Below are 13,825 nucleotides of genomic sequence, written 5' to 3' on the forward strand. Positions count from 1 at the left end.
GGTCAATGCCATCATGCAGCAGTACCTGAGATGCTATGCGAATCAACAGCCTGCGACGTGGGTGGATTACCTGCCGCTCGCCGAGTTCGCCTACAACAACACGAAGCACGTGTCCACGGGGGTCACGCCGTTCTTCGCCAACAACGGGAGGCACCCCAGAACCTTCCCGGGACTGGAAAGACTGGTGGAGGGGGAGCCGCAGACAGCAGATGCGTTCGCGTCGGAGTTGCAGGAGGTCCACGATCAGCTGCGGCGGCACCTGGAGCTGGCCAAACACGCATACAAGGTGCAAGCAGACAAACACAGAAGAGTTGGCGAAGAGATCCATGTGGGAGACTGGGTCTGGTTAACAGCCCACGCAGTGCCGGCCAGGTCGTTGGCCAAGAAGAAACTAGGGCATAAGCAACTGGGGCCCTACCAAGTCGAAGAGCAGGTCAACCCGGTGGCCTTCAGGCTGGCGCTTCCGGAGGGTTCCAGAATGCATCCGGTGTTCCACAGATCGGTGCTCACTCCCTACAAGGCACCGCACAGGTTTCAGGAACCCGGAACGGCGCCGAGTCCGCTCCGAGAGGGAACCAGGCAACGGGGAGTGGCACAGGAGGTGCGCCTCAACGAAGTCACGGAGATTTTGGACTCCAGATGGGGGGAAGAGGGGGTAGAATACCTTCTCGCTAAGGAGGGCACCCCGGCCAGTGCCAACAGCTGGGTGCCGGGCTACGCTTTAGATGAACCTCTGCTCAAGGAAGAGTTTCATGCCCTCTTTCCCCATAGGCCAATGCCAGCGGACTTTTTCGACGACTGGCTTTTCACGCCCACGCTTTCAGCCAGCACGTTCCGGGGGTTCGACTCGGATGAGGAACCGACACGAGACGCCCGTTCCCCGGAGGGGTCGCCCTCGGGATCTGCTTCAGAACCCTCGTATTGGTGGGATGATCGACCAGAGGAGCAGTGGCGCAGGAAGTGGCTGGAGGGTCCAGGACGAGCAACGCCTCCAGAAGGAAGCGAGGGAGAGACGGACATGGACGTTTTCGGGGACGACCAGGGTCTCGAGCACGGCGGCACAGAGATGGAAGCAGAGGTGACCGTCGTCGACGAGAGCAGGGAGGAAGAACCGGAAGACTTCGGATGGAGGCCCGCCACGGGAAGCGAACTGTACCCAACATTCGTCCCCTTGACACTGCAGCACCCAGTTCCCGCACCGGAAGGAGGGGAGGGGGGAAGAGGGGGCTTCGAGGGGGGGATGGATGTCAGGGGTTCAGGAGCAGAGGCGAGGGCAAGGGAGGAAACAGAGAGCGAGGGGGAGGAGGCAGAAGAAAGGATGAGTGATGACGACGACCCGAGATCTCCGAGTCTTTCCAGTGAATCAGAAGATTCACAAAAAGGAGCACCAGTGGCCAGGGCAAGGGGGGAGACTAGGGGGACACCCCAGGAAGAAAGAGCCAGAGGGGACTCAGAGGGGAGCAGTTGGAGATCGGGACCAACGTCACCGCCAGAGAGTAGGAAAGAGGAAGAGCGCCAGGGAGCAAGCGCTGGCAGCTCGCAACAGGAGGGAGGGCACGAGTCAGGAGTGGCCACACCTTCATCGGGGAGCGAAGTGACGGTTAGACGGAAAGTGGAAGGTTGGGCGCGCGCGCCAAGTTCAAATGCACAGGAAGGTGGCGCAGTAGGCAGCCCGGAAAGGGAGCCAGGTCCTAAAGCCTGGCGCAAGGAGACAGGAGAGTCAGGGGGGTCAGCGTCAGAAGAATCCCGGAAGGAAGAGACCCAGGGGGGCAGAGGGACCCAGAGGAGAACTGTCAGGCGGAAAAGGTGGAGCAGGGCTAGGATATTAAGTTGGTGCGCAAGGGGCGGAGACTCAGACGGAGCTTCGCCGATCTAAGCATAAGACGTAGGGTTGCACGCAGCAGCTCGAGAATGGAGACTGTAACTCAATAAAGACTTTTATTTAACGATCGCTGGCTAGCGTGATCCTCTGTGAGCTAGGATCTGGAAGTAACCCTGACAGTATGTATTACTGCTTGTTCTAACATAGGTTCAGCTGTCAAGAAAACGAGGCTCTTTGCTCTTGCTTCTTTCCCTCAGAGATTTTGTGTTTACAAAAGTGAAACTGCACAAATCCCTGATACTATTTTTTCCGCATATAGCTCATCTGTAAGCAAGTTAGTATCAAATTTGCTTTCCTTGCCTTTGACTCTGAACTGTGCTTGAGGACCAAACTACATGTTACTCAGGAGATTCCATGACTAGATCTCCTAAACGTCGCTCCTGTTAGTGTCAGAGACGTTACTGTTTGTAATGAAAAGTAGCCATGGGAGAGAGCCAGTTTGATCAGGCTGGAAGGACTGAAGAGAAAGTGGTTTTATTCATTTGTAATTTGTACTTGATTTATTTGACACAGTTCTGTTCTGCAGTTTCACTGATGGCAGCTGGCAGTATAATTAGCCCTCAGGTCTAAAAAGGCGAGTCAGCCCTGGGTTAAAGGGATTGTTGTTGTTATTTATCTATTAATGGCACCTCAAGGCGACGTACAGGATACCTGGGGATGCTACCACACCAACACCAAGCAGTTTTCCTGGTGAAAAGATGCCCGTCCCTGGATGTTGGCTGCCCTGACAGGGTGAAGAATAGTTTTAATTTTATTATCACAGGGTAGCAGCCAGAAGAGGACATCTTTTATCCGGAAAGGGTAGAGGAAAGGGTTAAGAACAACTCACCACCACCCCTGTCTCTGTTTTTCCGAGAGAGAGAGAGAGAGAGAGAGAGAGAGAGAGAGAGAACAGAAATTTTAGAAGGGCTGATCTCCTAACTGGCTCTCAAAGGCATTACCTTCTGTGAAGGTAAGAATCTAAAGGGAGAGAACATCACTATGATTGCCCAACTAGGATGCTCAGAGAAGACGAAATCCTTCTCCAGTAGCACAAGGAAAGAAAACCGAGTGGGTGGTGATCAACCTTCGAAACACCAAGTGTAGTTCTTGTAGCTCCAGTACACTCTCCAGAAATGTCTGAGCAGGCAGTTAAGGCTTCCAGGAAGAGAAGCGCAATCTGAAGAGCAGAAACTGAGACAGAGACAGGAGTCTCGGCAGGCTTTCCATCATAGCAATAAGTAAGCAAATCTTCCTTTGAGGCACAGAAGGGAACTCTTCCCAGGGGCCTATAAACCAGCCTCTTCTTGCCTTCAAGTACAATGAGGGACGGTCACATTTTCTTGTGCTTGTAAAATAAAGAGTTGCTTCTATAGGACTTCAGCAGAGCACTCTTTTGAAATGGTTTTCTTCAGGCAAGTAAAGTGCTGGGAAGAATGATATAAAGCTCAAGTGGATCGGCAGTTAAAGAAAACCAACTATTCTGTGCATTGTTCTGGATCTCTGGTAGTAACATTTATGCGTCAGAGTGTGCCATCATTGCAATAGGGAGATAATCTGACATGTCCTTGCCACTCAGAGACAAGGAGCCCATCTGGCTGAAGAAGCCTGCTTTCATTGTGTGAAAATCAGGGCTGGGAAACATTTGATGTTTTTGGACTCCCATTCCAATTCTCCCCAACTATTGGCCTTATTGGCTTGGGCTGATGGGAGTTGGAGTTCAACTGCATCTCAAGGGCATGGCTTCCCCAATTTGGGCGGTGGGTTAGATGCAAATCTGAAACACACACACAAGCTTCTGGGAGCTCCAATGAACCACACACTTCTGCTGTTGAGATTAAAAGCCCCTTGACCACCTCATTGTCGCAGAAGCAGCTACTTATTCCAAATAAAGCTTGAGATTTTTTCCTTCAAAATTCACCTACAGACTATTTCACATACCTCAAAAGTTATCCAAGCAGATGCTGACATGAGAATGATTTGCTTTGTGATGTCTCACACTACTTCAAAACTTAACATGAGACTCAAAGCTCACATTCCCAGTTGGACAATCATAGCGGAGGGAAGGGGGAGGGTGAAAGTGCTGCAGTGAGAAGATGGGTGGTACAGAAACAGGCTGGCTACTTAGGCATCACCAGAAAAGAGGACAAAGATGGAAACAGATTTGCACATGCTAATTTATATGTATAGATGCACATTTAGAAATAGTTGTTGTTGTTTAGTCGTGTCCGACTCTTTGTGACCCCATGGACCAGAGCATGCCAGGCACTCCTGTCTTCCACTGCCTGGTCAAACTCATGTTCGTAGCTTCGAGAACACTGTCCAACCATCTTGTCCTCTGTCATCCCCTTCTCCTTGTGCCCTCCATCTTTCCCAACATCAGGGTCTTTTCCATGGAGTCTTCTCTTTTCATGAGGTGGCCAAAGTATTGGAGCCTCAGCTTCACGATCTGTCCTTCCAGTGAGCACTCAGGGCTGATTTATTTCAGAATGGAGAGGTTTGATCTTCTTGCAGTCCATGGGACTCTCAAGAGTCTCCTCCAGCACCAGAATTCAAAAGCATCAATTCTTCAGCGATCAGCCTTCTTTATGGTCCAGCTCTCACTTCCATACATCACTACTGGGAAAACCATAGCTTGAACTATACGGACCTTTGTAGAAATAGTTACTTCTGTTTAAATAGAAATATAGTACATCTCACATAGTGGGGAGGACAGCACACCTGCTCAGTCTGTTCTCCGTGGGCAACTTGAAGGCTCCTGCTTTCCCTAATTATGTTTTTCTCTCCTCATTCTGGACTTGGAGCAAACAGCCCTTCAGATGGGACTCCATCAAACAGAGGAGTGTCCTATATGCACTATAGGGCCCTAGTGTACAATGGTGTCCGTCATTTCATATGTGAAATGTTGGACATGCTCAATGATTCTGCCTTATAGCACAATCCTAAGCATACTAACTCAGAAGTAGGTCCAGCTAAGTGGGTTTAGGGATAGGAACCTTAGGCGTTATTGGGGGGGGCTTTAATGAGGTTCCTTATTGCAGCTGCCTGCAGCTGGTTGCATTGTTAACTGCAGAGTGAGGCTCTGGACAGGGGAGAAGAGGCCAGTCGCTTTGTCTGAGCTGATCTCCCCCAATCTTTGAAGACAGAATTCTCTCTCTGTCTCTCTCATAACCTAGCTTGTGATTGTCTGCTTAGACTGCATGGCATGGCCACAATTTCTGGTGGTGGTTTCCTGGTGGTTACAAGCTGGTATTGATTGTTGCATACACAAAATTTAATTTGCCGTTCCCCCAGTAACACGCTGTGATTTATTTGGGGACAAATCTGGATTGAAACACAGCCAAGTTTTTCTTTTGTGAGATGGCAGGCTGTATAAGTAGGTGCTATAGTCACCAACTTGAGTAAGCCAGGAATTCATGAAACGATTCATAAATCATTATAAAGACCACTAAAGTCTACTAAAAGGGAGACCTGTCTGGCTATACAAAACATTGTATTATCATTTGCAAGCTTTTCTTAGATGTTAAATCCAATCTGAAATCTTTAAAACTGTGCTTTCATGTAAGGGGTTCTAAAGGATTTGTCTCCCTTCTTCTCTGCTGTTGGCTGACAGTTAAAGCCATTTTTCATTGATTAGATTTCACAGGTGAATTTTATATCAGCCCCTCCCCTGCACACACACCAGAGGATAACATCAAATCATTCTTTACACAAGAAAGGCATCCATCTGTGCATTGTTCCAGCTCCCTAGAAGCTAATCAATAATATTTCCCTGTAAATGCAAAAATTGTAAAAATGAATCCCAGAGTATTTTGGTTTGAACGACCGGTAAACCTACACTGTAATACTTCAAACTTCTGCATTCGGCAGTTTATGAATGGAGTCTGCAGTTCCAAAATGTTTGCGTAATCCTGCAGTGAAAGCTGTGCAGTGAAGATGCCATGGCAGAGAGTTCCTCATCCTGAGAGCATCAGATGGGCCTTGGAGGAGAAGGTGGGGGTCTGACTTTACTGAGATACTCTTACACCTTATCACTGCAGCAGCTGATGCCATATAACTTCCTAGTGGGTGGCACATTCTACGGTCTACATTATAGTTTTTGTTTCACTGTGCATACAAATAGTCGTTTTGCAGTCTATGGCACGGAACAAAATGTATCTAGAACTAAATTAATCTAACATTCCCTTTTGAACATCTATATTCCTGTGTCTCCCCCCCCCCTTAATTCTCCAGATTTTCAGCTTCAGCTTCTTTTTCTCCGCATCATATAAGCCCCAGGAGAATTTCGGCTCCTCCTCCTTTGATACAGAAAAGGACACCACAGCCTTCCAGCATCCACCAACTTGGAGGAACCCATTTGAAGGCATATGAGCCGTCAGCAAACCTGTCGTTTCAGCCAAACGGCATCCAAATCCAAGGTAAGGCAGCAAACTCCATCCATATTCCTCTGTATTCATGCTCAGGAGGCAAACTGCCATGTTCCAAAGTGCTTAAGGTACTTGCCTCCATATCCTCATCCATGAAGCTGAGAAGTGTAGGCTAGGCTTTTCAAGAAGAGTTTGGATTTGAGGACCTGTCATGTCCCTTTGAATATGAACTCCAAGTTCATGCACTTTGAACAGAACAGAACTTTATTAGCAAAGCCAACAGGCCACAGCTATACAAGAATTAGAAATAAAATAAAATAAACATAAAAAGGGAATAAAAACAAACAAAAGGAGGTCCGTCAGGTGAACACGTCTGTCACTCAGATGGTGGCCCTTAATTTCACAGCTCTCTCGATGAACCTTGCGACCTTCTCAGTTGTCTGACTGTCCGTATCAGATAAGAGAAAGAACAGTATAATGTCTTGTGGACGGCCGGGGTTGGGGAGGATGAGTGGAGTAATAATCTCATTCCTTAGGTCTCTATAAAGGGGGCAGGATAAAAGGACATGGGACACTGTTTCCATGTTGCCATCTCTGCATGGGCAGAGTCGTTTTTCGAATGGAGTCTTTTGATAACGACCTTCGAGTACGGCAGAGGGAAGGACATCCCATCTAGCCAATGTAAAGGCGCGTCTATATTTTGGGGTGGTTAATTTAGACAAATATGAAGCTGGAAAATCAAAGTGAGCGGGGGGAAAGTGAGTATACCATGGACATATTTTCTTTAGGATGGTCAGGTTGTTTTGCCGTTCAATATCTTTCAGGCGCTGGCCTATTAGGCTCTTTGCTCTACTGAGGCCCATTGGTAGTAAGGATTGCGAATGCAGACCGCATGTAAGGAGTTTTTGATGCACAGTTTTGAACCACATGCTTTTATAAGGGTCTTGCATTACTAGAGGCAGTAGGCCGGGTGGATTTAAGTTAAGGCGAAGCCAGTAGTTGAATGTTCTTTGCCAGCTCTGAGTTTCTACAGATGGAAGGCAGGCCTCGAGTCGTAAAACTGCGTTTGGGACACAGGAGGGGACACCGAATATCTGCCTTAGAAATTTGGACTGAGCAATTTCAAGACTTGAGCAGTGGTTCCCCGTCCATATTTGTGCCCCATACATTAACTGCGCCAGAGGTTTTGCCCGAAAGACCTCAAGGGCAGCTGGGATATATCTGCCCTATATCTGTTTTTAAATATTTAGCAAAGCTGTTCTCCAGAAAGGAACAAAATTGGTATGGGCAAAGCATAAAGCATCCTCAGAGTCTCCCCTTTAATTTTTTTAAATAATTTTTTTATTGATTTTCACAAAATTATAAACAAAACAAACAAACATGGATCATAACCTTATTAAAATTACACTTATTAACATTGTTAAATGGCTTACTTGCTTCCCCTTGGTTGAATTTCCATGCACTTCCTTTTAACGGTTTTCCAAATCAAAGTTCTTATGAAATTTAACCGAAACATTAACATCCTTATATCATTTAATTTTAAAATTAAACATATTGATTCATCATTTAAATCCTAAGCCAATTAAATATCTGCAAGCTATTTCCAATTAATTTAATATTACATATTTAACTAAATAATCATTAAATTTTGTCCATTATTCCTGATACTCCTCCTCCTTCTGGTTGTGGACTCTTCCAGTTAGGTCGGCTAGCTCCGAAAACTCCATCATCTTCCCCTTTCATTTTTAAAAAGCATGTTCCTGGTCCTTGTGGCATTGGGAAAAGGATCTGGTCAATGTTTGACAAAACATCTTAAGCCAGAAAGGGATTCGGTGAGGATTTTGGAGATCAGAGGGCAAGGCCACATCCCACTGCAGTGGATACTTTGCTCCCCACTGAAATGTACTCAGAGTCGAGAGTGGATTTCATGCCCTTTATTCAGCTCATAGTGGTGAGGAGGGAATGAAAGTTTCCCCGCAGTATCTGCTTTATATACATTATTTACACAATGGGCTGCACGTGATTGGCTAATTCTGGAATTCTCCTGTAGGCCAATCAGGTTGTGGATTCACTTCCATTTGGAGCTGGATTGGGTGACTCCTACAGACCAATCATACTGCTGCATTGTTCTAGGACCAATCAGACTGCTGCATTCTGAATCCTATTGTTCTAGGACCAATCAGACTGCTGCAGTTTGGATCCTATTCAACTCAGTACATTACACCCACCCTGACTTAGAGCTGGGGCAGGAAGATAATCCTGTCTCACCCCCCTGCTTCTCAGGCCATCCTCAGCTCCCTCCCCCACTCTTCTTTCTCCTTTTGTCATTGCATTAGCAATGACCTTGCTAGCTGGTCCTCTCCGCCCTGCTCCCTGCCTCAGAGCGAGGTACAGTAGTGCCTTGGTTGTCAAACGCCTTGGTACTCAGACGTTTTGGCTCCCAAACTCCGCAAACCCAGAAGTGAGTGTTCCGGTTTGTGACTGTTTTTTGGAAGCCGAACATCTGACGCGGCTTCCAATTGAGTGCAGGAAGCTCCTACAGCCAATCAGAAGCTGTGCCTTGGTTTTTGAACTGTTCCAGGAGTCAAACAGACTCCCGGAACAGATTAAGTTTGACAACCAAGGTACCACTATATTCTGGGCAAGGTGGCTGGGAGAGTACCTTGTAACTTGAAACAGAGGGCAACTTTTTAGGAGGATTTCTAGTTACCCCAAATGCCTCTCTCTGAGGAAGATCCCTCCCTTGGCCCTTGGAGGAGGAGAGCCCCACAGGAGCCTCTCGCAGGCAGCAGCAAGAGCTGCAGGGCTGATTCAGTAGCCAAGCCAGGGACCAAACGGAGCTAGAGGAGCACGATGAGTTCAGTCACACAGGATGCTGAAGAAGAAGAAGAAGAGTTTGGATTTGATATCCCGCCTTTCACTCCCCTTCAGGAGTCTCAAAGCGGCTAACATTCTCCTTTCCCTTCCTCCCCCACAACAAACACTCTGTGAGGTGAGTGGGGCTGAGAGACTTCACAGAAGTGTGACTGGCCCAAGGTCACCCAGCAGCTGCATGTGGAGGAGCGGAGATACGAACCCGGTTTCCCAGATTACGTGACTACCGCTCTTAACCACTACACCACACTGGCTCTCCACACTGCAGAAAGGGCCGCCACTGTGGCGCCCAACAGAAGGTGAAAGGCTGGAGGTGTTGGATTGTGGTGTTGTACAAGATGCTGCTGACAGTTGAGGGGCCAAGGTCGGCCACTGCAAGTGCGCAGGGGGGAACCAACTCACATCTTCCCCAATCCTGCTGCCTAAGCCAATTGTCTCATCCTGCCCTGAGTATCTCAGATAAACAATCTTAACTGGCATAATTTATATACAGTGGTACCTCGGGTTAGGGACAAGGGTGGCGCTGTGGGTTAAACCACAGAGCCTAGGGCTTGCCGATCAGAAGGTTGGCGGTTCGAATCCCTGCGACGGGGTGACCTCCCGTTGCCCGGTCCCTGCTCCTGCCAACCTAGCAGTTCGAAAGCACGTCAAAGTGCAAGTAGATAAATAGGTACCGCTCCAGCGGGAAGGTAAATGCCGTTTCCGTGCGCTGCTCTGGTTCACCAGAAGCAGCTTAGTCATGCTGGCCACATGACCTGGAAGCTGTCTGCAGACAAACGCCAGCTCCCTCAGCCTATAGAACGAGATGTGCACCGCAACCCCAGAGTCATCCGCAACTGGACCTAATGGTCAGGGGTACCTTTACCTCGGGTTACATATGCTTCAGGTTACAGACTCCGCTAACCCAGAAATATTACCTTGGGTTAAGAACTTTGCTTCAGGGTGAGAACAGAAATCGTGCAGCGGCGGCGCAGCGGCAGCAGGAGGCCCCATTAGCTAAAGTGGTGCTTCAGGTTAAGAACAGTTTCAGGTTAAGAACGGACCTCCGGAACGAATTAAGTACTTAACCCGAGGTACTACTGTATAATACAAAATTGTGCTATCTTGGTGCAGAAGTTTGAGATAGATTTTTAGCTACACAGCATACCTTGTCTCAGCCTGCATCAGCTCACAGGCACGCCTTCCACTTTTTAAGCTGAGTGCTCCTGCAGGACCGAGGAGACATGGCACTTTTACCATAAAGCTGTAATAAAATGGAGGCTGGGAGATATTAATTCAGCACAATTTAGATGCAGTGGTCCTTCCAGGCTGGCAAGTCCCAGCACTGCCCAATCGTGGCTTCTCCACTTTCAGCTCCATTCAGAACTGCCACTGGGTTTCCACACAGGTGACAAAGTGCTCTTTCTGTGTGCAAATCTTGTTATCTTCCATCCTCACTGGGGGTGTGACATAAATATGGGGGTGGGCAGGGAAGAGACACTTAAGCACACAAGGTTTTAATTAATTTCCCCCAATAATTTCTGAAATCAATTCTTAAATCTGCACTATAATGGAGGAAATATGGCACATTAGTTATTGACTGCTGACTCTCCTGTCGGCAGAGATAAATATGTGGTGATTAGGAAAACTAAGGTATAAATCTTGGTTACCAAAACTCCCTTTTGAGATAGGGAGTTCAGTGATAAAGCCTCACAAGCTCAGAAGACATTCATCACACCAGAGACAAAGATTTTGAGGGGCTGAGGATCATCTTGAGTGAGGAACAGTCACTGGGCCCACACACTGCAAAATAGCCCTTCAATTAGGGCAAACCTCCTTATTTTAACTATTACTAAGACTGGAAATATCAACAACCTCAGATATGCAGATGACACAACCTTGATGGCAGAAAGTGAGGAAGAATTAAAGAACCTTTTAATGAGGGTGAAAGAAGAGAGTGCAAAATATGGTCTGAAGCTCAACATCAAAAAAACAAAGATCATGGCCACTGGGCCCATCACCTCCTGGCAAATAGAAGGGGAAGAAATGGAGGCAGTGAGAGATTTTACTTTCTTGGGCTCCATGATCACTGCAGATGGCGACAGCAGTCACAAAATTAAAAGATGCCTGCTTCTTGGGAGAAAAGCAATGACAAACCTAGACAGTGATGTATGTATGGTGATGTATGGAAGTGAGAGCTGGACCATAAAGAAGGCTGATTGCCAAAGAATCGATGCTTTTGAATTATGGTGCTGGAGGAGACTCTTGAGAGTCCCATGGATTGCAAGAAGAACAAACCTATCCATTCTGAAGGAAATCAGCCCTGAGTGCTCACTGGAAGGACAGATCCTGAAGCTGAGGCTCCAGTACTTTGGCCACCTCATGAGAAGAGAAGACTCCCTGGAAAAGACCCTGATGTTGGGAAGGATTGAGGGCACAAGGAGAAGGGGACAACAGAGGACAAGATGGTTGGACAGTGTTCTCGAAGCTACCAGCATGAGTTTGACCAAACTGCGGGAGGCAGTGGAAGACAGGAGTGCCTGGCGTGTTCTGGTCCTTGGGGTCACGAAGAGTCGGACACGACTAAACGACGAAACAAAGACTAGAAATAGCACAGAGAGTGGCCAGGCTGCTGGGGGCCAAAAAAGAATTGGTTAACAGGCTAGAAAACAAATCAAAAAGCTTAAATTAATTACTTGACTTTGAAAGAATACAACTGATAAGATGGCTCTGAACCTGCTTTAAATCTTCATTTTATACTGCCTGTAAATCATAGAATCATAGATTTGGGAGGGACCCAAGGGCCATCTAGTCCACCCCCTGCAATGCAGGAATTGCACACGTGGGAGTCCTTGCACAGGGTGCCCATTGTCAGGGCTCCTTAGGTGAATCACACCTTTGGTTACTATTCTCTTCCCATTCCTTGGTCTGTTCCATTATGGAGTAAGTTCCTTTATTTTAATTTGGTTTTTTTACATGAGATGCCATCATCCATGTGTTTCTCTTATAGCAAGAGTTGCAAACATCAGGCTGCAAACCTTTGCCCTGCCCTGACATTTTTGCTGTATAAATCACTCCCCTCCGCTCAGCCTCTCTTTTTGGCACTTCAGTGAAGAGGAAACAATGAGACCGAGTTTTTAGTTCAGCGTCTCAGTAACCTGCAAAGAATAAAAATCTGCTGTCCTGGGTCATGTTACTGCAACTCAGTAGAAGAATCCCATGGAGCTACTTCATCAGCCTGGTCTGCTTGGTATATATATCAGGTAGTGGGGAAAGCTTTGTTAGCCTTTGTCTCTTGCAATTCTTCTACTGCCTTCACATGATTTAAAGGGCTGCAGCTATTGCCATTGAACTCTCAGCTCAATCTGCTACCAAACAATACTGACATTTTTCTGTCTCAATATGTAGTCTTAAACTTGTCAGCTTAGTTTAAATTGGCTGTACCAATAAGAAAAAGGGTTTAGCAGCCAAGAAGACTTTTGAACAAATTGTAAATGGTTTCCTAAGCTGGAAATAAAAAAACCCTGAGGATTTTAAAAGCTTAATGGAATCACTGGATGTTAGAACTTAAAAGAAACGATGCTGCAGTCAAATACAGGCTAATATAACCTTTCTTACCAGTTACAGTGGGCTCCACTTTATAATGTACTTATTCAATGCTTGACAGCTGCTTACACAGAAAGGAAAGAATGGCCAACCCTACAAGCAATTCCTCTGATTTTCTTTTCTTTTCAAAAGTGTGTAGAGTTTGGGTCCAGGGCTTCTCTGCTGGCACAACATCAGAGTCTAGCGTGGGGCATTACTGTTGCAGCCATGATCATCACTGCCAGATGCAATGTCTTTGCAGGGTGCAAAAACTGTTCTACTGCAAAGGATGAGACACTTGAAGAAAGACAAGCTCTAGGTTTTTGCTCAGGACATGTGCTTCCATCTATGACTGAAAATAAAATTTTCTCTTTGGAGCCCTTCCGTAGTACAAATGCCTGGGGCAAATTCAGCTCAAATGAAAGAGGGAATGTTCCCCTCCATGAACCTGACACTTTCCTTCTGAAAAATAGGCTTCTATCGATCTGGTAGCACTGGCCCAGAAATTAGCAAAGGATGCAAGTGCACATAGTATGGCTTTAGGACTGTATTCTAGGTACCCAGGAAGGGCCTTGAGGCCATCCCAGAGAAGGAAGGAATACAGCAGGGAGTGAGAGTTGGGGGACAAACAGACAAAGGAGACTGTGCAGCAATGCTTCTGTGTGTCAGAGGGAAGGCGGGCACTGGAGAAGTGGAAGCTGAAAAGCTAGAGATGGGAATGATGGTATAATTTTCTGTCCTCATGTTCTATCCAAAAACACAGAGGGGAGCAGTAAATGGATGGCCATCCTGACTCGGCCCCAGACACTCTGATCAGATGTTTGGAAGCTGTGGCTGGATGGTTACATGGGAGCCGGTTGAAGTTAAATCCTTTGAAGACCTTTGGCTGGGTCAGGACAAGATGGAATTGGGGGGGCAACTCCCATCTCTTGCAGGGGCGCAATTAGTGCCAGCACCATCCGTTAAGAGTTTGGGTGTAATCTTCGACACCTCCCTTTCCATGGAGGTGCAGATTGCAGCTATAACAAAGGTGGCATTTTTTCATCTCCACCAAGCTAAGCAGTTGGCTCCTTACCTCTCTAGCCCTGACCTAGCCACTGTGATCCATGCAACGGTCACCTCCAGACTGGATTATTGTAACTCGCTCTACGTGGGGCTG

The 13,825-nt window shown here is 47.1% G+C and overlaps 1 protein-coding gene across 8 annotated transcripts in view; it reads left to right on the forward strand.

The window, feature by feature from the left end:
* GLIS3 (GLIS family zinc finger 3) overlaps positions 1 to 13,825 on the forward strand; it is a 180,345-nt gene that overhangs the window by 153,903 nt on the left and 12,617 nt on the right. For all 8 annotated transcript variants that reach the window (XM_082204680.1, XM_082204681.1, XM_082204679.1 and 5 more), the window contains one exon: positions 6,095 to 6,279. In XM_082204680.1, coding sequence (XP_082060806.1) covers positions 6,095 to 6,279 — 185 coding nt within the window. The remainder of the gene's footprint in view (positions 1 to 6,094; positions 6,280 to 13,825) is intronic.

Source organism: Podarcis vaucheri (genome assembly GCF_965113315.1).
Source record: "Podarcis vaucheri genome assembly, chromosome: 17".
In the NCBI taxonomy this organism is placed as follows: Eukaryota; Metazoa; Chordata; class Lepidosauria; order Squamata; family Lacertidae; genus Podarcis; species Podarcis vaucheri.